The 25,596-nt window shown below is 32.1% G+C and overlaps 2 protein-coding genes across 12 annotated transcripts; both read right to left on the bottom strand.

Moving 5' to 3' along the window:
• Positions 1-2,934: 2,934 nt before the first annotated feature.
• On the bottom strand, positions 2,935-4,055 carry LOC110111915. Its single transcript, XM_020843989.2, has one exon. The coding sequence runs from the start codon at positions 3,966-3,968 to the stop codon at positions 3,042-3,044; it is 927 nt and encodes a 308-aa protein (XP_020699648.1). The 5' UTR covers positions 3,969-4,055; the 3' UTR covers positions 2,935-3,041.
• Positions 4,056-5,136: 1,081 nt separating this feature from the next.
• On the bottom strand, positions 5,137-24,864 carry LOC110111861 (probable histidine kinase 2). 11 transcript variants are annotated; one of them, XM_028691603.1, is made up of 11 exons: positions 24,646-24,864; positions 24,264-24,480; positions 21,038-21,095; positions 20,659-20,889; positions 19,401-20,575; positions 18,576-19,165; positions 17,325-18,428; positions 15,981-16,239; positions 14,097-14,261; positions 13,856-14,010; positions 5,137-5,455 (listed from the first exon to the last, which is right to left on the bottom strand). In XM_028691603.1, the coding sequence occupies exons 5-8, from the start codon at positions 19,795-19,797 to the stop codon at positions 16,030-16,032; spliced, it is 2,301 nt and encodes a 766-aa protein (XP_028547436.1). In that variant the 5' UTR covers positions 19,798-20,575; positions 20,659-20,889; positions 21,038-21,095; positions 24,264-24,480; positions 24,646-24,864; the 3' UTR covers positions 5,137-5,455; positions 13,856-14,010; positions 14,097-14,261; positions 15,981-16,029. The 11 variants fall into 11 exon arrangements, with proteins under 11 accessions (XP_028547436.1, XP_028547438.1, XP_028547440.1 ...); XM_028691605.1 differs by lacking the exon at positions 24,264-24,480 and having other exon boundaries at positions 20,659-20,780; positions 21,057-21,095; XM_028691607.1 differs by lacking the exon at positions 24,264-24,480 and having other exon boundaries at positions 19,026-19,165.
• Between the last annotated feature and the right edge of the window lie 732 nt (positions 24,865-25,596).

A 25,596-nucleotide genomic window follows, 5' to 3' on the forward strand; every position in this document is an offset into this window, starting at 1 on the left:
GTTTTTATTAAATAAAAATTAATTTTTTTATTAAAAAATATGTTCTATTTTTTATTTAATTTCAAGCAATAGCAAATTAACTCAAGTGAAAACTAGGATTTAAAATGAAAAGACAAAATAATAATATTTAGGGGGGGCACTAAAAATATCCTTAAAACAAAAATTGAAATTAGTTTTCTTAATTTTTTATTTAAAAAACTTTTGAGTGAGAAATTTGTTAGTTTTATTTAATTGAGCATAAAATCGAGTTCTTAATTTTTGTAAGAGGAGCTTTGTGAGTAAATAATAATTTTTTCTAGCACTAATTTTGAATAGTAAATTGCCCATAAAAATGAAAGCATAGTTTTAAAAGATTTGATTAATCTCTTATATATTGATTAGTTAGAATCTTAAATTATACCTAACTAAGGTATTTTTTAGACAATTTTAGACAACTTTTTTTTTTTCATGTTTTAAGATATTTTTGTACTAAAAGGTGACTTTACAAAGTAGTAAAAAAGTCGTCCCAAGCTTCGTTCGGGACAATTTTCTTAACGTTTTCTAAAACAGCTTTTTGGTTAAAAATTTTCTTGAATTATAAATTTTATACCAGAAAGCTATTTTAGAAAGTAACGAGAAAGCTGTCCCAACAAAAATCTAAAAATAATATAGTTGTGAGAGAGTAGTGGTTTAATGCATGATATTATGAGTTGATTAATGTCTTAATTTTTGTCAAATTTTATGGCCAATCCCAACATAGCTAAATATATTTGAAGACAAACCCACCTAATTTGCTACATGACCATAATCATTGCAAATAGATTCTAGTTAATTTAAAATTTTTATGATGTGTTGGATGTTTCATTGTTATTCAACCCCTATATTTAACTCTAGTTCTTGCAAGTATTTTACTATATTTTTTTTTTATTTATAAATTTTCAATGATCTTTCAGCTTATGTCCATTTTATTTGAATAAAACATCAAGAACATTTTCATGTTCATAGTGAAGGTTTGCCAAAAGATTTATCTTATTTTATCATCTTTGGAGAAGGCTAACTAAGAAGATTGACAATATAGACTATTCTTGTTGGTCTTCTATATAATATTCATTCTCTTTCCGCTTGTACAGTTCTTTTTAAAAATTAGGTTAGTTCATTTTTAATCTTACATCGATCAGTATTAGCTGGCTTTATTAGCATTGGTCTGCACTCGTTATTAAGATGTCAACTGTATCACTTTCATTGAGTTCGGCCAAGACCTTATCTACACGCATCAAGACCCAATAATGACTACAAACTGAGTATGAAACCCTAACTTCAATATCAAAAGGATCATCAAAATAATAGGAGTTTTACGAATTTCCTCGTTTATGTCCCTAAAATACTAAGCAATAAGCTTATTTTATGATCAAATTTCTCAAATATATGAACTCTCAAATCCTTAGAGATGGGGTATCTGACACTCATAATCAACAATTTATCCTTATTTATCATCCTAGAAACAATATACTCATATTAGAGGTGTGGCTCATCATTCATTTTGAGAAGTATTCTAAAACATAAATAACAAATCTTTTAGTCAACTTTCAATACTATAGTATTTTAAACATAAATAATATAATCTTTATGATAATTAGTAATCAATCACTTGTTTAGAAGATTAGCCCAAGCCACATATAAAAAAGAGATGAGAAATATATTAAAAAAGAGAGGATGTTTTTGGATAATTTTGATAATTAAATATTATATTTGATATGTAAATGAAAATTTTAATTTTTTCTTGTATAATAAAAGTATAATAAATAAGATTAAAAATTATTAATGTAAAAAAGATATTAAATGAAAATTAATTTGTCTTGATAGGTTTGAAGAAAAATGTTAAAAAAAAATTTAAAAAATTATAAATTTGAGCTAAAGTTTAAATTCATATAGGATGATAAAATTTCTACTATAAACAATTTAATTTTTTATAAATATCCTCTATCCTATTTCCACACAATATCATGCTCCTTCAAATAATAATGTAAAATGTTAATTTAATCCCTAAGATTGCAACTTTAGCCGGCAATCCCAATGAGATTAATTAAAATATTAGGGTTTATTATTTGGCTGGCCAAATGTAAGAAAGAGAGATAAATAAAAAAATTTGGCATTTTTTGTGGCCTTTTGTGTAGCTTAATTTTGCTCAAATTTCCTATTTTTATAATAGCCCTGTTATATAAATACAACATATGGCATTATGAGGAAAATTTATACCTATTCTTTTTAACAACTCAGATGTTAAGATAAGAGTACCATTGAGATCATCAATTTATTTTATATAGAAAGCTTTTTTTTTTTTTTTTTTTTTTTTTTTTTTTTTTTTTTTTTTTTTTTTGACTTTTTTTATTTGTTCTTGAATATCAATAAAAGTTTAATGAATTTTACATGAGTTCTTGTTCTTTTATTCGAAGCTTTAGGCTTCATTTGTGACAGTTTTCTTATTATTTTTTAAATCAACTTTAGTTCAAAAATTTTCTGAAATAAAAAATTTTGAACTAAAAACTCGCTTTAGAAAGCACTAAGAAAACTGTTACAAACAGAAGCCTAAATTCAAATGAAAAGCACCTCAAATTTTGCCATGGAAAAATAAAGTTCTTTCCAATTTGAATCCTTCATCCCATGGAGTAAAAAATATTGTCTTTCTATTTAGAATCATAAAAATTTTTATATATTGAATTATGATTTTTTATGTCAAGTGCCGATTTTGAGATATATTAAAGGATTTGGTTGACCTGAATGGCCGCCCACACGAGCCCAAATTGTATGATTTGACTACAAACTTCGAAAAATTTTCGTAAAAATTGATGTATACGATAATTTGATGATGAATCTTCTTGGAATATTTATTATCATCCAGTTGCCTGAAAATCCCAAATATCATCAACATTGCAATATTAATGAAAAAAAAATCTAAGTAATTAGAAATGTTTTATTATCAAGCAATTGCCTGAAAAACTTTTGCTTTCTCAAAACAAAATGAGAACACAAATACTCTCAAATAATAAGACTAAAAATCATTATCAAGGCAGCAACTCCTCATTATGACCAACAACAACTCTTGCATAAGAAACTTCTTTCCTACACTCACAGTAAAAGACAGTATAAACCATATAAGAAAACATCTTCATCAACACCAAAACATTGACAAGAATAAATCCAGTGGCATTTTTTGCCCCAACAAAGCCATAGCCTCCTGTGAACATTCCATCAGCCAACAACAACATCAAAGCAATGAGAAAACCTTGGAGTCTTCTCCCCTTCACAATCTCCCCTCCTCTCCACAAAGCCTCTAAACCAAAACAACTTTCTTCTGCCACCGAAACCACCACTCCCACCATCCAAATCATTGCGAGATACACAGATAGTAGCCTACCCAACATCGCAAACAATCCGCCGACCATGATAGAAACTACCGAACCATTCGCACCGAGCATCGGAACAGCGATTAAACATATTGATAGAACCGTATAGCCAATATACAGCATAGAAGAGTACAAACAAGTGATCAACACAGGAACCCAAGTCAACTTTAACCTTAAATACACATCAGTAAGACTCGATTGCTTGCCAGAATAAACTAATAGCGATGAATGAACAATCATCATCATGGAGATGGTTGATACTATGTAAGAGAATATAACAAAGAAGACGTGGACTTTAACAAAACCTTCTGCATCATTTCTTAGCCCAATGATCGCATCGAAGAATTGCGGTGTGGTGGGATATTCTTTGGTGATGAGATATAATTTCATGAGGAAGTTGAGGAGAAGAGGGTAGATGGATATGTAGTTGCTTATCAAGAGGAGAGAATTTGGGAACAAGCATAGAAATATGGAAGAGAGTATGAGCTTCTTGTTCTTTGTGGGGAGGTAAATGGCTTCTCTTAGGACTGAAATGATGCTGAAAAGCTTGTTTGAATCCATGGCGATGGAGGAATTCTGATCCATGCGGTCAAGAGGAGGGATTTGGGGCTTTTGATCATACACAGGTAAGAGATAAGAAGATAAGAAGATGACTCTGAGGAAAAAATGTTATGAGACTTATTCCAATATATTTTTGTCCTTTCTCATATGAGTTTTCTGCGTCTTATTTGGGAAGATATTGACATGGTAGACTTAGCAATAATCTCTTTAGTTAATTGAACGGAGAATGGTTCAGAAGATTAGTTAAAGAAGAAGGAAAAGTTCCTATAAAAAGAGACAAATTGTTAACCTTTGTATGTTGACCTTCAAAAGGATTTAATAATTTGAACCTCAGAATCAATCACAAACAAAATTATTAGAAAAAGAAGAATATAGACGCATAATAATTATAATTAGCTGGATAAAGATTATTGGTTTATGTTCATAATCTTCCATTTCAGGCTTCAATCCAAGCAAAGAAAAAAAAAAATATTTAGAAAGGATTTAAGCTATATTCATATATCTTTTTTTTAGTTAAAATTGTTAACAATCATACATTTCTTTTACATAACTGTTGAGATCTGAATAATAATTGTGAGAGTTTTAAATGGATAATATGATCAAAGATAGTTAGTTATTATAAGAAATCCATTTATATTAGAGATATATTTTATAAAAAAATTTCTTTGCTATACTTAGGCTTCATTTGATACAGCTTTCTTCCTGCTTGTTAAAACAACTTTTTAGTTAAAAAATTAAAATCTGATTCTGAAAGATGTTTTTTGATATAAAAATTTTAATTTATATATGAAAGGTGGAAACCAAAATAAGATGAACTAATCAAAAGAAAGCAGAGAACTTTACAGATATGAATCAAACATAATAATAGTTGACAAACAACAGTGGTGGTGAAAAGAAATTATTCTGTGCGGACGCCGGACGCAGTTGTACGTCCGGATGCCGTAGTACCGAGCGGTACCGAGCCGAGATATCAAGCAGTGCCAAGCTGCGGTACAGTAAATCAGCGACGTGGTGCATTCTGATAGGTCTCTAAACGACGTTCAACATCCACACAGAATCATTTTATGGTGAAAGAACTATCAGTTCTGCTTTTGTTATTGAAAATCTTTGGTTTCTCTTACTCCAAACCATATATAGACCTCAGTGTAGCCCAAAAAAAAAAAAAAACACATATTACAGAAAGCATCTCTGGGAATGAGGAAAGTGGAAACACACCATTTCTTTAACATTTATCACCAAGAGTAGGAGTTTCAGCTACAAAAAAATTTTCTTGCTTCTAAAGTGGGGGTCTGCCACTATTTGAAGGTAAAATAATATTAAAAAACAGAAGAAAATCTTCTTCAAGATCAGTACCACATATAGAGTCCAATCTATTACATTGTACACCAAAATAAAATAAAAAATATTGGTGCTAAGTAGCTTAGTTAAGAAAGATCTTGAAAGTTATTGAGAAGATATTGAATAAGAATCTTGCATGCAACATATATGTGTGCCTTGTCACTCACCAATATCTGTACAAAGCACTGAAATATTAGCTAACAGAACAAAGTTAGGCAAAGCAACTCACAATGAAATATTATCAAAAAAAATAAATGGACAAATTATTTTGTGCGGATACGGACGCCTTCCGGAGGCGAATCAAAACGCGCTACGTCACTTTTTTGTTGTGTGCCGTTGTGTACCGGGTAATGTGGCATTTTCTAATTCGCCTCCGAACAGTCTGGTGTCTGCACAGAATAATTTATCTCCAAAAAATGACAGTTTACTAAGAATAAACGAGTTACAAATAGTAGCGTGCATAAGATAACATTCACACCATCAATAAGAATCAGATAAATAAATATTTAACTAAAAAGGAATATTCTGAGCCATCCAACTACATTATCTTGAAAAAAGCTAAAGAATCAATCAAAATATATAACTAATCAAAATCAGATCAAACAGCACAGCTACCATTCAAAGCTAAAACTTAAAAGAAGAAGAAAGTTTGGCTCTCAATAAAGAACTCGTAATCCACTTATTATTCTAAAACTTGAGTTTGATGTTACAGAACGACGTTTGATGAAAAATGAGCAAGTAGAAAGTGTTAAATAACCAGAAGATGATTTTAAGTTCTCTTCATTAATAATAGTACCAGGTAAAGAAGGATGATTATATATAAGGATTTCAAAATCCACTTGTGAAGTAGTGATGTAGGCAAGGGGGGGAGTCAAAATAAAATGAATATTTTGTTTTTTGGGCTACTTGTTGTCTCTCGGTTTGGTCCTTGGATGTTTTGGTTTTGAGCTGAAATTTTGGGAATTAAGTGGTTCTAGCTCATAAATGCTTTCTTACTACTTAATTCAGCTCATAAATTATCTTTATTTGGTTCATTCCCCTTTACTTTTGTCTCTTTGGTTTCTTACTTTGGCTCCTTGATTTCCACCTCCTTGGTTCTTCCCCCCCGACTGGTTCTCTTCCCCTTACCCTTTGTCTCTTCGGTTTCCACTTGGCTGTTGCTGTTCCCGTGGCCCCTAACTGTTTTCCCGTGCTGTTGTTCCGTTCTCTGTGCTAGCTCCTCGAGTCGCTTGCTGGCTGGGTTTCCCGTGGCTGCCTGCTGGGTGTCCCGTGGCCTTCTTTTCTCTATTTCCTGTACCTGTTTGGGGTTATTGTGTTGTCACTGTTGGCCTTTCATTTCCCTAAATCTAATTGGTTTGGTTGGAGGTGTTATGGTTGTTTGGTTCCTCTCTTTTGCCTATAAAATCAAGATGTTTTGGGATGTTAAAGAGGTTGCTTATAATTAGATTTTTGGAATAGAAACCTGCGGGTTTTGTTGGAAAAGCTTGCGAGCTTGTTCCACCTCTCCTCTTCTTCTCCTTTAGGATAACTTGCGAGTTATTCCTGTTTCGTCTCGGCTCCTAATCTCCTTCTTCTATCCGCAAGTCCGACGCCATCAGTACCTTTCTTCTCAAAGCAAAGGCAAAGCAGTTTTAGGAGTTTATGTTTGTTTGTGTGTCATTTGTAAGTCAAGAGTTGTAAGCGTCCAGTATGATATAAAAATGTGTCTTTTTTAGTATTTTCTATATTTTCTTATCCAAGGAAGCCCCAAATTTTTGCTCTCATCAAGTAGTAATAAATTGAATAATCTTAAATCCAGGATTTGTCAACACCTTACCTCAAATTCTATCTCAATGATTATTGTGGCAAGTACACTATGGTTGGACCAATTTACATGTTCTGAATAATTTTTAATAGTTATATGAAACGTTAAAAGTTGTGAGCACATTGAAGAGATCAAGTCTATATATTGAAGAGTGCAAAGGCAATGTCATGCAATTTCTCAAGATATTCAAACCCCTACCAAAATTCTACGTAATCCTAGGGCTGTCAAAATCCTCTACAATGTAGACAAAAGGGAGTGATAAGAAGCATAATTAGGTCTCAAGCAGATGTATTAACCATAGAATTAATTATAGCAGTTATAATTGTTTTTATATTAGTATTTTCAAGTATTTAACATCGTGTAAACACCCAACAAGGTTAGCATTATTGTAATGTGGTCTGTCTATTTTGGAGTCTCCACATTCTGTTGTAGTATATGGAAATTTTATTTTGCTAATTTCCTTCAAAGTAAGTTCCTCAACGCATTTTACTTTTATATTTTTCTCTCTTTGCCTGAGATAGGATATGGTTATTATTTACTTATGCAAGGAATTCTTGAATGGCCTAATATTGCCGAAGAAATAGCAGAGAAAATTCAACTTATGGCTATAACCACTTTAATTTACTTGAAGGGTATCTCATGTTCTTCTTTTAATTAAATAACAAGTAGAATATGTTATTTTGTGTAGAATCTAATTGAGTCGATCAATCGGATTATATTGTTATCTTGGACCTCAAGTTAATTTTTTGTGCTCGCTGGGGTTGCGCGAAGCTATGTACCCGAGCGCCCTAGCGCTGCAAAAGTCTGTTAGGAGAAAAGACAGAGAGCGGAGTACCGCAACACTCTAAATTTAATGTCGTAGCGCTATCAGGCAAACTGAAAACAAAGTGTTGAGCGCCGCAACTGATGAGGTCATCGACAGACATTTTAGGCAGGTTTATCGGCGAAAGAATCGTAGATCGACGGCTACGATCGGGAGCTTATATTTTTGATGTTATCAATTTTGAGGCGAACTAGACAGTTTTTCTTTCTTGTTTTTCTCAAGGGTGGCATCCCTTGGTGGTAAATAGATGCTTTTCTACTTTGTTTAGTTTGTGAGAATGGTGTAACAGAGAATAGATGGAGAGAGTGAGAGAGAAGAGATATATACTTATTTTTCTCAATTTTCATAGTAGATTTCTGGGTGTGGTGTGGATCAGTGTGTTTTTTCTCCAATATTTGGTTTTTCCATGTTAAATCCTAGCCTCCTTTACTTTCCGCTGCATTTTTTTCTTATTTATTTCATTTTGTGGTTTACTTTCACATCCCCAACAGGATATCTAAATGATGAATAACATATTAGATTGTTTGGTGAAACTGGAATTGAGATTGTGGAAGCCATAATCCCAATCAAGGTTTGAAATTGCCCAATTGGGTATTAAAGCATTTTTTTTTTTTCGTGATGCGAGGCCAAAGCCTAGAGGGGTTTTGAGGCATAAGCCTCAATATTAAATCATTAAATTAAGGAAAAAAATAACAAGCCACAAATTAACATCAAAAGTAAATACTAAAATAAAATTATAAAAAGTCAAAGGCCATTAAAAATTATATAAGGCTAAGGCTACAAACAATGCTAAATAAATAGACTCTCCCACTCAAAAGTCTCCCCTACGTTCATAATTCATAAATTCAAAAATCTCATCTACTCTCACCATTTAGAGAGAAAATATATTGTAGATAATTGCTTTATGTCTTCTCTCGTACTAAAAAAGAAGAAAGAAAGTTTACCACAACAGAAGGAGAGGTGATGGAACATAATTAATGAAGGGGTAACAACGGCGATGGCGTAGCAACGATGGTAATGCAAGAGGATAGGGTGTGGGTCTGAGGGTCTTGCCACTACAAATTTGAGGTCGTGTGGTTCTTCTCAAATTTGACTTGATTTGAGTATAGCAAATAGGTTTAATTTAATATATAAAATAAATTAAATTTTAAAATTTCTTAAACTCTAATTTTTTAGGCTTATGCCTCTTCAAAATTGAGTTGTGGCATATCTTGAATAGCACCTCATCCCCATTGAGGCATAAGCTTCGTATTGTGAGCAAGAGGCACGCACCTCATTACCTTTTTTTCAAATTGTGTTGAGGAGGACCTCTAATTGTACAATTTTAAATCATGATATAAATAATTGGATTAATGCAACTTAGGAAATGCCTAGATTTCCATATTATCACAGCTAAGAAGACACTATTTTTGTGTGGAAGCACGAATGTGTGCATGTGGGACAACGAAATCCTCAATTCCTTATATGACCCACATTTTAAGTTTTTAACCAAAGTAATGCAAATATACATCTCACACTAAATTACTCATGCATGACAATCAAAACAATGGTCTGTGTTTTACCCAAGGACCATATACCCAAAAACAAAATAAGGGATCAACTTCCACACAAACTTAAAAAATATAATGAGAAATTTTATTCCATAAAAAGTTCTAAATTAATATCTCAAATCAATTATTTATAGACTACTCATCCTTAGATTAATAGATATGGTTGACATAAGATTACCTCGGTTCAATTTCAGATAAGCTTAAAAGCTCAAACTTTAATATCCTCCAAAAACTTAAATATGTGGCAGAAATGAGGGATAAAACAAATCTTATGTTGCTAAACAAGTAATTTCTCATCTGGTCACAACTCCTACATAATTAGCAAATAACCAAACCACAACAGCAAGGCTACCCAAACAATAAATGAATGTAATAGTTACAACAAGCAATAGGTACAGCGCAAATAGAGGTACTATGAACATATGGCATATGCTTTAGCATTGCTTTCATTCCCATAAGAATGTTCTGCTATGAATGAAGTAGCATCTTCTCAAGAAAAACCTCTCAACCTTCGTATCTATTCCAAGTATCACTTTTTTCTTCATTAGCGCCTCTATTTTGGCGTTCGTTACCTTGGTGAAGTCTTTAGCCACCTTCATCTCCTTATACTTATCCATTTCCGCTTCTTCGTCATAAGGTCTCCATTATCACCTCCATTATGGTTGCTTCTGACACTTTCATCGCAATCTCTTCATCCACAACAGCCACCTTTTCTATCACAATCATTGTGGCCTCATTTGCTACAGTTGCCTCCATTGCCACCTTCATAACAACCTTCTCAACAGTCACCTTCATCCCAAATTTTACCAAGCGTGTTACAAAATCCTTGAATTCTTAACTTGGTTGCTTTGTCCAGCTAATAATATTTTGACCGGGTTTTGAAGATGCAACATGACATGAAGCAGAACTTTTTGGCCACTGCATAAACTTGATCGTCTTGAAGTCCGCTCAACTGATAGAATACTCAAACAGTCTTTGTCAAGCTTCACTCAGTTTAAGTCAATAAGATTATTGAAGCGATATTGACAAGATCATCTCATAGCATACGGACCTTACTTTCTTTTTCATTCTCGATCAGGTTTGATCCTCGAATCTCATAAAAGTTCTGATGTGATACAAGATTGGAGTTACACAAGATTATAAAGAGAATTTACTAAAAGTTCAACCGTTATAAAATTATGCGTCAATTCCAAGTTAGCTACAAGAGTTCTCAGTATTCCACTTGCTTAGGCAAAGAGTTGTATGAAAATTAACCAAGACAATTTAATCAAATACAAAGGCAAAGTAATGTAAGAGCTTAACACACAAATCCAAAAGTTAATAGGGAGTTGTTCACCTTGAGGATCTACTCTCTTCCCTACGAATCTAGGTTGAGCGGAAGAAGATCGTCCACAATAGAAATGAGGTAGCCACTAGGACGGACGAGCCGAGGAACATCGTTGTTGGGAAGGTAGTCGGAGGTGGAGGTGGCACGGGTGGATGACCGTTGATGGTCCACTCGTAGTCCGAGAATTAATCGTCGATGACGTCCACTAGGGTAGGAAGGATTCGGTTCAAATACTCTTCAACGGTGTCATCAAACCAAACACGACGTCGAAGAATGGTGAACGAACGATGTGGATGTCTCCATAGACGTCGAACAAGAGACCTTGGTCAACTTCGGGATCCGCCATACATGATTTGCATGTGGATGAGAGATCACGATTAGAAACCCAAGAGAGGAGAGGTGGTGGCTTGCTTGGAGGATTTGAGTGAGAGGGGGAGGCTAGGGTTAGAGAAAACTTAGGGCTTCTCAATAAATCTGAATTTAAGTTCAGATTTTAAGTGGTTTTGGAGGGAGAAGTTTGAAGTTCAATTTTAAACTTAAATGAGGGTGAGGGTTAATTTGGCAAGAGAGGGATTTTGCCCATGCATGGGGGCCGGCGGCATAGAGAGAGGAGGGGAGAAGGGTTTGTGGAGAAAACTGAAATCAATTACAATTTTAAGTGAAATTGGAGGGAAGTTTTCTTGAAATCAATTTCAGATTTCAAATAAGGGAGAGGGGCATTGATTGCAATCAATGGAAATCCTCAATAAGGGGGCCGGCGGCTTCAAGGATGAGGAGGAGATTGGGGGAGAAAGGTAGGGGGTTTCCAAATGCGTAATGATGACTGGGAAAGACAATTATTAAATCCAATTTGATTTAGTTTTAAATTGGATTTAACATAAAGAACTTTCTTAATTTGGACTTTCCAATTTGGAAAGAATTTGAAATTCGAAATTCAAATTTCAAAAGGATGGCGGAAAGAAAAGAGGTGTGGTGGACGGATGGAGGAGGGGGTCGGTGGCAAGGTGGCTGGCCGGTGGTAGGATGGCCGGCGGCGGCTTGAGCTTCAAGGGGCGGCGGCAAGGGGTGGGGGTCGGATTCTTCAAGCCAAGGGTTATGTTGTCTTCTCTTGAGGTGGAAGAGGAAGTGATTGGGTGAAGAAGATAAGCAAATCAAGAATCACGAACCTTACACTTTCCCCTAGAACTCACAAAGAGATCTAATAGCTTTCTCCTCAAGAACTCACAAAGAGATCTATAGGAGTTTTGGAACTCACAAAGAGATCACCAAGAAAAACTTTCATTCATCAATAATTAATAATCCTCATACATGAGAAGAGAGCCATATATATAGGCTTCCAAATGACAACTAACACAAAAGACTAGAATACCCCTTGGGCTACAATAGCGACCAACTAATCATAAGGGAAAAAACGAAAAAACTGAAACAAAATGCTAATACAAATAAGCATCAAAAGTAAAGACTATCCATCATGGTCATCGATCTCATGTGTCGCCTCTGATAAACGCGTCGAAACCTCTTGTCGATGTCCCCATCAATTTCATTTTGACACACTTCCAACAATGGCCACCAAGTCCACGTTCTCTTTATGAGAGAAGTTATAATATTGTGCTTGAAATGGTTCAGTTCGTGTCAAAAGGAAAACCCATAGGAGTAAGTGTCTCAGTTGAACCGCTGTACCTTGTTTTCCTTGTCGATTGTGCTCTGTTCTTCTTTGTGTTTGCTCCTTCATCACAACTTGCAAACGAGTAACTCAAGTTAAAGAGTTTTATCCTTCTTTTTTTTAACCCCTGAGCCTTCCCTCCAACCTTCTAGATGAGTATATCAATTCTTAATCTCTATGGGCAAGTTTTTTCCTAGCCGAGGGAATTAATGCAGCACCGAATCCACCTCTTGCAGCACAATATGACAATCCTATTGCAAGTCTATTTTATTTATATGGCCTTCATATATTAGAATTTTATATACATTTGAACCTTCGTATAATAGGGCATTCTAAGGACATTTCTTTTTTTTATCATTTTATTATTTGGCTGGTCCTAGCATCCTCTCTTTGTGCGTGTACTAAGCGATTCCCTATTGGTCTCTATTATACGTAAAAATCCAAAAGGAGAATCCTGCTGCGTACTAATTTGACTTCCTTGTTATTGTCAATCTTTATCATAACTGTTTTATCTTTATCATTCCATTACTCTATCATGACAAGCCATGCAAATGGTTTCTTGATACACTCAGAATAAGTCATTTAATTAACTGGTTGAATAGGAGTTAAAGACTAATATAAACAAGCCAAAGAAAATATTAATGTGTTCAAACTTATTTAGTATTTAATAAAAGCAAAATGTTGATCCAGCTCTATTTCAAGATAGCCATAAAATGGCTCATTCTGATCTTGATTTTAGTTTAAAAAATGCTAGTTCAATTTTAACTCAATTTGAACTATAAATAAGCAAATTATCAGACAATTTTTAATCTTCTAAAATATATTCTTACTGCGGCATAAATATATATATCTATATTACATGTATGTATACATGATCCATATGTGCAAAAATAAATAAATAAATTTATACATTGACTACATGCACATGCATACATAATCCAATCCAATATCAAAGTTCAATTGAAGATAAACCTAAATTGTATGCCGACTCATGGATTTGAACTCAAGTTCAATCCAAACAAAAAATTATCCTAATTTTTGAGCAATCAGTAATATCATAATACAATTCACAGTCAAGAATACATATCATGAGTTTGTACACAAATGATATGCAGTGTGCTGCAGTAATTATAAAATTTGATTGAATTTCAAACTCCACTGCTTCTGATCTTCCATGCTATAAATGATCCATTAAAATATATACCACAACACTTGAATCAATAGGAATCAGTCTTACAAGCAGAAATATTTAACATTAATCCATTTGATTGGCATGCTATTGCATTAATTTCTAACATAATCCATTAAATAAGTGCCTCGACACTTCACTAAAATGATTTATTCTTCAAGAACAAACAAATATTTCAGTAGTGCGAGTGTGTGCATCAATTTCTAACATTTAATACCTCTAAAGAATTTTCGATTCTAGTTTTCTAACCATATGGCTTCAAAATTTCTGTCAACGATTGATGGGTGTGTGCATACGAGTAACAATCTTGTCAACTGCATTTCTTGTCATCACAAGTGTGTCGTGCTGAAGGATGCTGTAGACATTTAAACCCTGACACTAGTAATATCAGGATCTGATATAAAATTTAAATATAAGTAGCTGAATCATTAGATGCCGTGAATATAAATTTTACTCACAATTGAGGGAAGCACATTCACGTAATGCAGTTCCTTGTTGCCAGCTTCAACTGGTTGTCAATAATGCCACCATCAACCAACAAAACCTTCTTTGTACTCCATTAGGGAAACATAATTTAAAATGTTCTTTGTTTTATGGCTCAGGACCTGTTAAATCCTGGAAAACTAAAAGCCACGCAAACAGAAAGCAAGCCATTTATTAGTTGGCTACACAGATCACAGAAAATGCAGTTTGAACACGCAAACGTGATGAAGAGGGAACTGGAAAATGTCTGGAATACCGAAAGGAATCACATGGCATCAAATCATATAGATGGGTTTTTTTTTTACTTTCTTTCAATTTACAAATTCTTTTGAGTGATACCTAGATTAAGTTTGAGCCTTTTTTGCATATAACAAGTTCCTTTTTCAATGATGTCGAGTTTATTAACAATCGTCAAAGCAAGCACAGAGGCATTTGATAGTGTTGTCGTACAAAAGGCAAAATATTTAGGCTGTGAGAAGTACAAAATAAATGTGAAGTTTACCATTTTGATTATAACAAAGAACTATCGCATGAATTAAAAAGTGGATGGAAGAAAACTAGCGTTCTCTATTTTGTGCTTTGTAGTCTTTACATGCCATAATATTAGTCCTACAGTAGTAGGTAACCTTATTTTTATTGCTAATCTGAACTACCTAAACAGGAAGAGCACAACTGCTTGACAGCACAAGTACTCATATTCAATTAAAGAGAGTTTAGCATAATTAATCTCTATGAATCTCATTTGAGAATTTTTTCTAAGATGTGATGTGCATTATTATTTGGTTGAAATAACACTTCAACTATATTATATGTTCCAATGAAAAAAGAAAGCAAAGGAAATTAATAAACCTGCAATCATGTACTTATAATTTTTAAAGAAAAATTTAGTTGCTTTTAATGGGAAAAAAATGAAACTGACTAACAATTGGCTCTTTCTATGTCTATCTCTCTGTGATCACGCACATATGTATAAATTTAAATAGATGGATCTTCTCCTTATAAGAGAATGATGATTATTCTCTAATTAAATTTCCAATTTTAAGACATTTAATTGCAATAACAAAACCCTCATTCATTTCAACCAAAACTTGTAAATGTATTATTGCATGAATTTATAAGATCATTTATTCGAACACCACAGATAGTAAATAATTTCACACTAGATGCATTGAATCTTCAAGATAATAAGATGAGAGAATTGTGGTTTGTAAGCAATGAGTGCTTCAAAATAGTTTGAATATTGATAGATGGGTTTGCTTATGAATCTAAAACAGGTTTAATGATTTTAACATACCATTAAAAAGAATAAAGCAAAGTGAATCTTGTGTTCTCTTACTCATCTCATCTTACTTATGATGTGCACGCTCGATTTATAATTTTATAGATTTTCTTGTTTCCCCACACAATCAAATTTTATTATAAAATTTTTTAATTATTTATTTGACAAAAAAAATAGAAACACAATTTTTTTAAAATAGTCTACTATACCCAAAAAAGAATAACAGTTATGGATTGGACTTACGAAAAAAAAAACCATTAAACGAATTCTTTAATTAAGAACAAAATGATTATTTAATCTACCTATACAAATAAATTGCTCAAAAACAATAACTCAATTATTCAAATCAACGAATAGGGCCTTTAAAGATATTAGCATAAGAAATCTATCTGTATTGGTTCTTTTAAGTAACTTAATCAACTCTAAAAAAGTGCTTAGTTAAAAAACCCTTATTAAGGATAAACTGTATAATTGCATCCCGTCATGCAAGATAAATATTTAAAATTAAAGCAATATCTATTGTAAAGATATGGATGCATTATAGTAAATAAATGATCATCAAAAAAATACGCCACTTTACCTGTTTATATAACTCATTTTCAGCAATGACAAATTTACCAAATTCCAGTTTAGTTTTGAGAGATCAACTTAATAGCTTCGAGCAACTTGTTGATCTCCAATGGCTTTGTCAAGTGAAAATCCATTCCACAAAGAAGCGTTTTCTTTGTTTCATCAGATGCAGCATGAGCACTTAGAGCAATGATAGGGATGTGGATACCATATTTCTTTTCTTCTGCGCGTATGCATTTTGTTGCTTCAAATCCATTCATAGTTGGCATCTGTAAAAGAAATTTGAGATACAAAATGGTTATACAGTACAGTTCTGTGAAGAAAAAACAGGATTTAATAAGATTTTATGCTGATTTACTTTAGTATGTGTTATAGCATACATAACGTTTTATGCAAGAACAATTTCTAAAAAGAATATTCACAGCCCAGATGCAGAAGTTCACATCACCAAAAAAAAATTCAAACAAAACATGATTGAGAATATGAAATTCGAGGAATTATATATTTATTCAATAAATTTTAAAAATAAAAGGATAAAATAAAAAATCTTATAGCATTATATTTAAAATCTACAACCATCTTACTCAGGAAAATTTATTTAAGAACTCATTAATGTTTTCACATTGCCAATAGAATTAAACAGCATTGGTTAAAGCATTGAAAAATGGACACATAATTTTCTATTTTCATTAAAAATGATATTTGGTATCTTCGTTATTAATTAAGGTGTTTTCCGTATTTCTTAATTGTGCATACTATGATACTATGCCACCAAGATTTTCACTTTGTTATGCTTGAATAGTAGAATAAATTCATAAATGTTTGATTTTACAATTGGAAATAAAAGTTTAAACAGCAGAAAATAAGAATATTTATTTTAAATACATAGCTTCAAAAAAGCATTTGGATTACAATGGCATATGAAACAAACCCATAAAATGATGAATTTCTTCATTGGCACATTACACATGCATACATATATCTAGAGTCATGCAAACATATATACAAATTAAAATGCCAAAGAGATATAAAATGATTGTCTGATATAATCATATCAATTATTGTCACAAATAGCTCAATATAATCAACTTGTTAAGCAATATATCAAAGTAATATTCATACACCAATAACAACTAAATTTAATATTAATATAGAATCACAATTGCAATGGCATGATGTGCATTAGCATTTATAACATATTAAACATAGCTTTCAGTAGACTTTTCTAGTTTCCATTTTTCTTAATCAATGTAAATTTTTTCTTGCCATAGTAATAACAAAAAAGTGATACTTAATAAAATTAAGTTATATAATAAGAATTTTTTGAGTGTAGACTGCAAAGGTTGTTCATTACCTGACAATCCATCAAAATAAAATCAAATGGTAAATGCCTTGAGCTTCTTCCTTCAGAAATAGGATTAGTTTCTTTCAAAGCTTTTTTTACCACATTCAAAGCTTCTAATCCATTGTCAACAAATTTGACACTTGCACCAGAACGGTAAAGCAGTTTCAAGGCAATTTGACGTAATATAAGTGTATCTTCCACCAATAATATATTCATGCCACATAAAGGTTCTTTCACACTCTCGTCCTTAAACACCACAAAATTATTTTGTTGAGTATATGCAGAATTCAACAAAATTCTTTTCTCCAACTCATTTGTTTTAATGGACTCTTCTGCAATCTCTGGTTTCAGTTCTTCAGTTTTTTGTCTGAATTCTTGCATAAGTCCCAGAATCTTATAAAAACGTGAACCATGAATGGGTTTATATAGCATAAGATCACATGGAATTTGTGAACAAGATGCAGTTGAATCAGTCAAACAAATAACTTTATACTGATGAAAGAAATGAGTGCTTTTAGGAAGCCAGGATATGAAGTTATGCATTTCAGAGAAATTCTCAAAACTCAAATCAATAATAACTAACAAATACTTATAGGAACCTTTAAAGCTTGCTTTCTTTGAGACATCTTTTATGCTATGGGGCAAAACTTGGTTATTCTTATCCTTGGAACAAGAACACTCATTATCGTCACCACTAGAAGGTAAACTGGGATCATCGCTTTCAGAGGCACTGTAATTATGGATCATCTTCTTCAAAACAACAAACATGTTTTCTGGTTGTTGAGCTACACTGACCATGACACCAAGGCTTCTCATCCAATCTTTCAAAATCCTTCTTGTTTCAACACTATTAATTACAAGTAGGCATTGTATCCCATCCACAACACCTTCTGACATTGCCATGGCAAGCATACTTGATTGCACCTTCGATCTTGTTTTAGAGGAAAATGAATGCAACCTATTCAGTATTGGAAATTTGCAAGAGTTGAAATCTTCTTCAGTATTATTAGAAGAAACATCAATAGACTTCAAGAAAATATTAAATATAAAACAACTTCCTCTTTCGCCAGGTTGTTTTTCTTTAATGCCAATATCACCATCCATCAATCGAACCTGTAAAAAATAAAATTAAATAATCAAATCATTGAAATGAACTGAAAAACATTGTTCAATAGAAAGTATATTATGTTTCAACAATAAAAAGTATATTGCTTGAAATTAATAAATTAAACTAAAGTAGAAATGGATATTTGTAATTACATAGGATTGGACTATTCCAAGCCCCAAACCAGTGCCCTCATAGCCTAAGTTCGAGTCTTTCAATTGAACATAATTTTCAAAAATGGAAGATCTTTTTTCCTTTGGGATGCCGGTGCCTGTATCATCTACTTCAAAAATAAACTCCATGTCACCTTCACCGCGAGAAATAATTGAGTTATGAGGTCTCTTTGTTGAATAAACACCTCCAATATTGCAAAACCATTTTGATAAAGAAGATGATATGTTTGAAAACTGGCTCTGTTGGATTGAAGTGAGCTCTGAGTTTTTTGAGCGAGCCTTTTTAGCCCAAGCACTCACCATAACATGACCCTCTGATGTAAACTTTACAGCATTGCTAAGGAGGTTATCCAAAATTTGTTTAAATCGTCTACAATCACCTCTGACATTTGAAGACATCAAAACAGAGAAATCACATGGATCCCATATTACCTCAACCCCTTTAGCAAGTGCAACTACATGGAAAAGATCAACAGATTCTTCAATAGCCTGAGCCATATTAAATTCCACGTCTTCAAGTTGCATCTTTCCTGCTTCGACCTTACTTGTATCAAGAACAGAATTCAAAATCCCTGAAACCCATAAAGAACATGGAATAACCATAATTATTAGGAAAAAATTATTATCACATTAAAATCATCTGTTTAACTTTGGAACTTTTATTATTTTTAAGATAATATGATAGCATAAGAGTCTAATCAATAGCGTACTTTTTTTTCCTAAACAATAAGTTAAAAGATCATGACAAAGAACAAAATATCTAAAGAAATTCAATAAATCAAATGATGAAATAATCTAATAACTCACCTAATAGTTTTGATGCACACTGATCCATTTGTACTAAGTTTCTAGCGACATCAGAATCCGGAGGAACATCATCATGGCAAAGTCTAAGTAATCCAGTAATTCCCGCTAGAGATGCCCTCATATCATGACTAGCACTAGCAAATGCTATACTTTTGTTCATACTTTTTCTCTCAGCTTGTTGAGTGGCCTCCTTTTGTTTAATAAGATTAGCAAGTGTGTATGTCTTCTGTCTTTGTAATCTCCTAAAAAGCTTTGAAGATATACAACTGCCGATAATAGCAATTAGAATAAAAAAAGACAACAATAAGACTACCGTAACTTTCATTTTTTGCAATAAAAGCATAAAATTCTTCCCTGGAAATGCAACTACTATAACCTGCAAGAAGAAAAAGATCATACTCAAAGAAATTCTAGAAAATAAGACACAAAAAACAACATCCTTTAAGAATATCAAAGGACAAAGATTTTGCACAACCAAATGCTGTGTTTAATATTGAATAACATACCAGTTTGATTTCAGCAAGATGGATAGGCACACATCTAAACATAAATTTTTCTTTCTTTGACATCAAATGTTTTGTGCTTGAAGAAGGAGCAAACAAAAGTGCATTAATAATACCATCACAAGATTCACCAACTATTTCATTCTTTGGCAAGCTGAGATTCACATTTATTGCCTTTAGAGTGTTTTTATTATTACTGTCTAAAAAATACAAACCATCTCTTGTCAACACAAAAACATGCGCACCATGAAACTTGGTAGAAAATAAATAATTGATAAAATCTTTTAATTTAATTCCAAGAGCAATCACAGTAAATCTATCTACTGGGGCAGTAAAGAAGAACATTTTATCTCGATCATATCCCCATCCATATCCATATGATGGACTCCTGCTCACGCCTCTCAATGCATCAGAAAACCATAATGAGTCATTCCAATGAATAGAGGTAACAACATGTATAGCACCATATCGTTTTCCTGCATAATTATCAACCTTTTGACTATACCATTGATGCACTGTCGAATTGTTCGACTTGGATGAAGTATCAAAGAATACAACCCGAGTTTGATCTATTTCAAGTAAATAAGAGAAGATAATTTTGTTGGCCCTAACAAAAGAAATTTGTGATGCCAATCGAATTATCTTCAATGCCATGAACAAACATGAGGCAACCTGAAAGTTGAAAAGAGTTTTATCAATTTATCTTTCAAAGTAGCACTACTTATTTAAGATAAAACTATCAGCTGAAACTTTACCTCGTTCTCAATAGCAGAAGACGAAGACAAATTCTTATCAAAAGTAGAACCAATAATTCTTGCAACATTGTGAATTGACAAATTTGCTTCAGAAAGGTGAAGAGCTTGCTCTTGAAGATGGTCTGTTAACATTATCTTTGTAACGCTAAAATCACTCTCCAAGAGATCTTCAGTATGTTGAGTTATGAAAACCAAAGTAGAAATAACACCAATACCAGCAACAATTATAACCTGAATACATAATTTAGTTTTTTAAAAAAATCAAGGAAAAGTACATTTCAGCAATTGTATACATTTTATATTTAAATAAATGATTTTTAATACATAAATAGCATTATGAGGAGACAAAATAATATATTAAAAGGAAAGCAGTGATTACCAGAGGCATGAGTATGTACATGTGAGAAGCAACATCAAAGCGCATCATGACCTTTCCACTGCATTTCAAAGATAAAATTCGTTCAAAGGATCTAAATATCGTTGTACAAACACATGAAAACAATGCTTAAGATAAAAGGAGACATAATTAAGTTTGATGAATCAAACTGCAATAACAATACTACCAACAAACTTCCAATTATTTTATTGATGTCTGCTAAATCAAAATCAACCTATCATGCATATTCCTATCATAAATTATAACACAAATCCTTTATCATTGCGCAACAGGTATGAACATACGAAGTACGTATAGTTTAAAAGAAATAGGCATAAAATTGGTAGTGGTGAATGTTGAGAAAGATCCATAAAAGGTTGTCTATCATGCTTTAGCAAATTGGTGTAAATTGGACAACAATACACTCATAATTTGTTAACCTTTTTTACACAAATGAACATTTGCAAAATCTGAATCAATGACTCATTTGTTTCACTATAGTGGAAAAATAAATTATAAAAAACAATGATTTCATTCACTCAATCTGAGTGTGAAGCAGTTGTAAAAAATGTGTTGTAGTTGAAATAAAAATACTTATAATTCATCAAAGAATTTGGATTAGCACATCCAACGTCTCTCTAATGAAACCTGTAGTATAGGCTACAAAGGAATCGCCCTCACTCAATTTGAGGTAGAAGAGAATCTCATATTTTTTATAGCTTTAACGAATAAGATAACTATGGATGAGTTGCTTATGGAACTCATTACCAACAAGGTTGCTTTTTATGCATAGCACAGAGAATCATTATAGGGTTGTATCCTTTAAGGGTGGTTGGAAAAACTCAGCATATGAAGCATCTAAAATTGTACGAAGGGCTACCATGGCCTTGAACCCAACCAAATGCCCGAATAAGTCAATTTGTATGAATCTAATTACAATAATTTAAGCTTTAGGAGTGATGCCGCATCAAGAAATTTAATGATGAATGCTTATGCAGCAGGCAACATGACAATTGTGTAAAACACGTGTCAATCTACATAAACAAGGAGAATCTTTTCTAAAGCCTTAATGCAAACTCTAATTGCTCACCTCTCAACAATAATAATTAAAGAGTCACGACTTTTGGATGGCGGTCCCATGTTGTTGATAGGTAGAAATTTGTACTTTAACAATAGCTTTAGCATATGGATTCAATATAGGCACAACAATATCAATGCAAAAGTCAAGGATCATTCGAGCTATGTTATAAAATTTTGCATTAAATATTAAACTATACACTAAGTTGGAAATGCATATCGAAAAGATTCTCCATCATTAGTCTTTGAATCATTCTCTTAGAATGGAGGGGATGCTTTGACCTCCTCTTTATTTATTATTCCATACTTTCTTGGACTTGTCATATCTAAATGAAAGCATGAAATGTCAACATATTAAATGAAGGTTCGGAGTTTGATTAAAGATTGAAGCCACAAATACTTTGAAGGGGAAAAATGAGGGAGATGATAAAAAAAGTGTTCATGAGTTAAATAGGAAAATTATAAGACTTGCATTTGGGTATTCAACAATGATAGGAGTATAATTTGTTAGTATGATTATTAGTTATTTAAAAAATAATAATTAACAATTAATTTATTACTTATCAATATAATTAAATATCAAATACTTATTAAATTATTACTTAAATAAGTAATTTGACAATTGGTACTAAAATTAATAAAAAAATAAAAAGTACTATAATTAATAAATCCTGATAAAGTTAAATCCTACATGTTGCCAAACGGGAGACATAGGGGTTAAGTAGTGGGATTTAAGCAAAATTTACACTTAATTTGTCATAAATCTTGTCAAAAGTTTGAGAGCATGGAGTAAATCTAAGTAGATCGCAAATCTTAGATTTACGGCACAAATACGGGATTTACTAAATCCTATCGTTCAGCAGATTTAACTGGACTTACGGATTTGACAAGTTCTCCCATGGCAAGCAAGCTCCCGTCTTGGAGGAGGCAAAAATGATTACCTTTGCACTGGGCGAGCTTTCCTCATGACTTTCGATCCGACGTCATCGAGGGATGCAAAGAAGCTTCTTTAGCGATTCTTTCAACACATTGCTAATTAAAATACTTAAATAATTAATAAAATTATTAGTGGAGTATAAGTTTCATAAATAATTATTTAAAAAAAAGGTAATTATTAATATAATTATATATTAAATACTTATTGAATTAACACTTAAAGTATTTTTATAATTAGTAATACAATTAATAATTAAACTATTAATTAAATTATTTTGTAACTAAGCAAGCCAAGCTTCAAATTATATTATTCATCAATAAATTATTGGCAGTAATTAAAATTAATATTAATTAGCCACTTGTATTTAACACAAATTAAATTCAAAGCATATTAAATTTAATTTTTAAATGAACGAACCGACTTAATTCCTAGATTATATTGCCAAACAATTTCACAGGTTTAGATAACGATCTTACAGGATTTAGACAACTATCTTGCAAAAGAGTTTTAAAATTTTAACATACCTAGGATTTACTAAATTCATATTTAATCTGGATTTAGTAAATCCTACTAAAATTAAATCGTAGTGGCTATTTGGCAACAAGTTGATTTAACTTTAGTGGGATTTAATATATCCTGTAAATCTAAATTTAGTAATTGTTAAATCCTAAAAAATTGTTTTGTAACATATTTTAGGATTTATGACAATTAGATATTTAAATGTGAAAAAAACGTGTTGAATTATATTAAAAAGATAGTTATAAACTTAAGATAAGTGTATGCAACATAATAAATCTAGTTTAGTACTAATTACACTGGTAATTATTTAACTATTATTTAACTACTATTTACGCTAAAAATTATTTAATGAATTCTTAAGTGCTATTTTAATAAAAATTATACTATTAATTATCTCATTCATCAATTAAATATTTTATTACTAATGAATTAATTAATTAATATTCACATTACAAACTATCTAATTATTTATTTATATTTCAAATTATATCATTTAAGCTAATTAGATATATTCTTAATTAAGAATAAGTCATTCTTCGGATATCCTTATTAGTCTTGTCTAGGGTTTGCTTTTGCTCTTCTCCGTTTCTTCGTTGTCCCCTGCTTCGTTGGGTAGAGTTTTGAACAAACTCATCAAAACTGCATAAATTCTATATCTAAACTACCCTTTAAGATCAACATAATTCTTCACATTACCCGTGCAATGAGAAAACCCTGCTCCCAGCGACTGCGGACGAAGACGAATCGCAGAAGGAGACGTTGAGGCGGCGGTCGAGAGGCTGAGGCGAAGCAGGCCGAACAGAGGGATTTACTAAATCCCAATTTACGCCGTAAATCTGGGATTTACCGAGAATAGGGATTTACGGAGCGCTAGAAACCCGTTTGACATGATTTACCTAAATCCCCCGTAAATCTGATACCAAACAGTTATTGTCAAATAACCCATAAAATCTCACGATAATTCTAAAGCCCACCTCATGGCAATTTCGACATTTTTGTCCAAAATCTCTAAATCCCATATTTTATCGGATTTCGAAATTTAGGGAAAGAATGGCGCTAAAGGGAGAAACATCATTACCTTCGCGGCGAGCTCCCGTGGCGACTTCCGATCCAACAGGATTAGTCGTCGGAGGCGGAAAAGCTTCAACTCTTTCAGAACACTACTTCACGTGAAGTAGAACAACAACGAAGAAATATGGAAGAGGAAAAGCAAGCCCTAGACAACTGATGACGAGTGCCTCGTTCGAATCTCTGCCTCACTCGAACTTCGAGCAACGATGAAGGAATAGAGACGATGGAAAGCTAACCTGCCCGCTAATAAAGGTGTCGAGAAGAATTAGATTAATTCATAATTTTTAATTAGGTGTTAATTTAATTACCTTAATTAATATAATTTGACAATATAAATAATTAATTAGGCGATTGGCCATGTAAATATTAATTAAATAATTAATTTAAATTTGAAATATTAATTAGATAATTATAAGTATAATTGGTAATTAAAACTTTATTAAAATAATATTTAAAATTTTATTGAAATAATTAATTGTGTAAATAGTAGTAAAATGATTACTTATTTCAAACAGTAATTAAATAACTAATTAGATAATAATTATTATTATTATATTGAAATACTTATTAAAATAACGTCCAAATAAGTTAGTAATAAATTACTTCTTAAAATAACATCCTAATTATAATAATTATGTTTAAAACACAAATATTATATAAGTTAACTTCCTTAAATCTTGAATAGCATTATGAAGTAGTCTCATGAGATTTATCAAGACTTAACATGCTAATGATCTAATAAATCTGGATTTAAAGGAGTTATGAAATCCTATTTAAATTAAATCCTAAATGCATCTAAATAGGCCCACATAGAGCAAAGAGAAAATAAATTATAGTAATAGAGAAGAATGCCTTATAAATTATAATCATGTGATTCCAATCTAAACTCCTTTTTCATTCTTAATAGCTTTTCTAATTTTGCCTTTTTTTCTTGTAATATTAAATCATTTGGGAAAGA

This window comes from Dendrobium catenatum, unplaced genomic scaffold (genome assembly GCF_001605985.2).
Source record: "Dendrobium catenatum unplaced genomic scaffold, ASM160598v2 original_scaffold_21676, whole genome shotgun sequence".
NCBI lineage: Eukaryota > Viridiplantae > Streptophyta > Magnoliopsida > Asparagales > Orchidaceae > Dendrobium > Dendrobium catenatum.

Excerpts from the sequence above, each read along its gene's own strand:
- LOC110111915 (XM_020843989.2), bottom strand. The coding sequence starts at position 3,968 with ATGGATCAGAATTCCTCCATCGCCATGGATTCAAACAAGCTTTTCAGC.
- LOC110111861 (XM_028691604.1), bottom strand. The coding sequence starts at position 19,797 with ATGATCTTTTTCTTCTTGCAGGTTATAGTAGTTGCATTTCCAGGGAAG. Across the intron at positions 19,166-19,400 it reads GTGTGCATCAAAACTATTAG|GGATTTTGAATTCTGTTCTT; the intron begins GTGAGTTATTAG and ends TATGGGTTTCAG. Across the intron at positions 18,429-18,575 it reads TTGGAATAGTCCAATCCTAT|GTTCGATTGATGGATGGTGA; the intron begins GTAATTACAAAT and ends TATTTTTTACAG.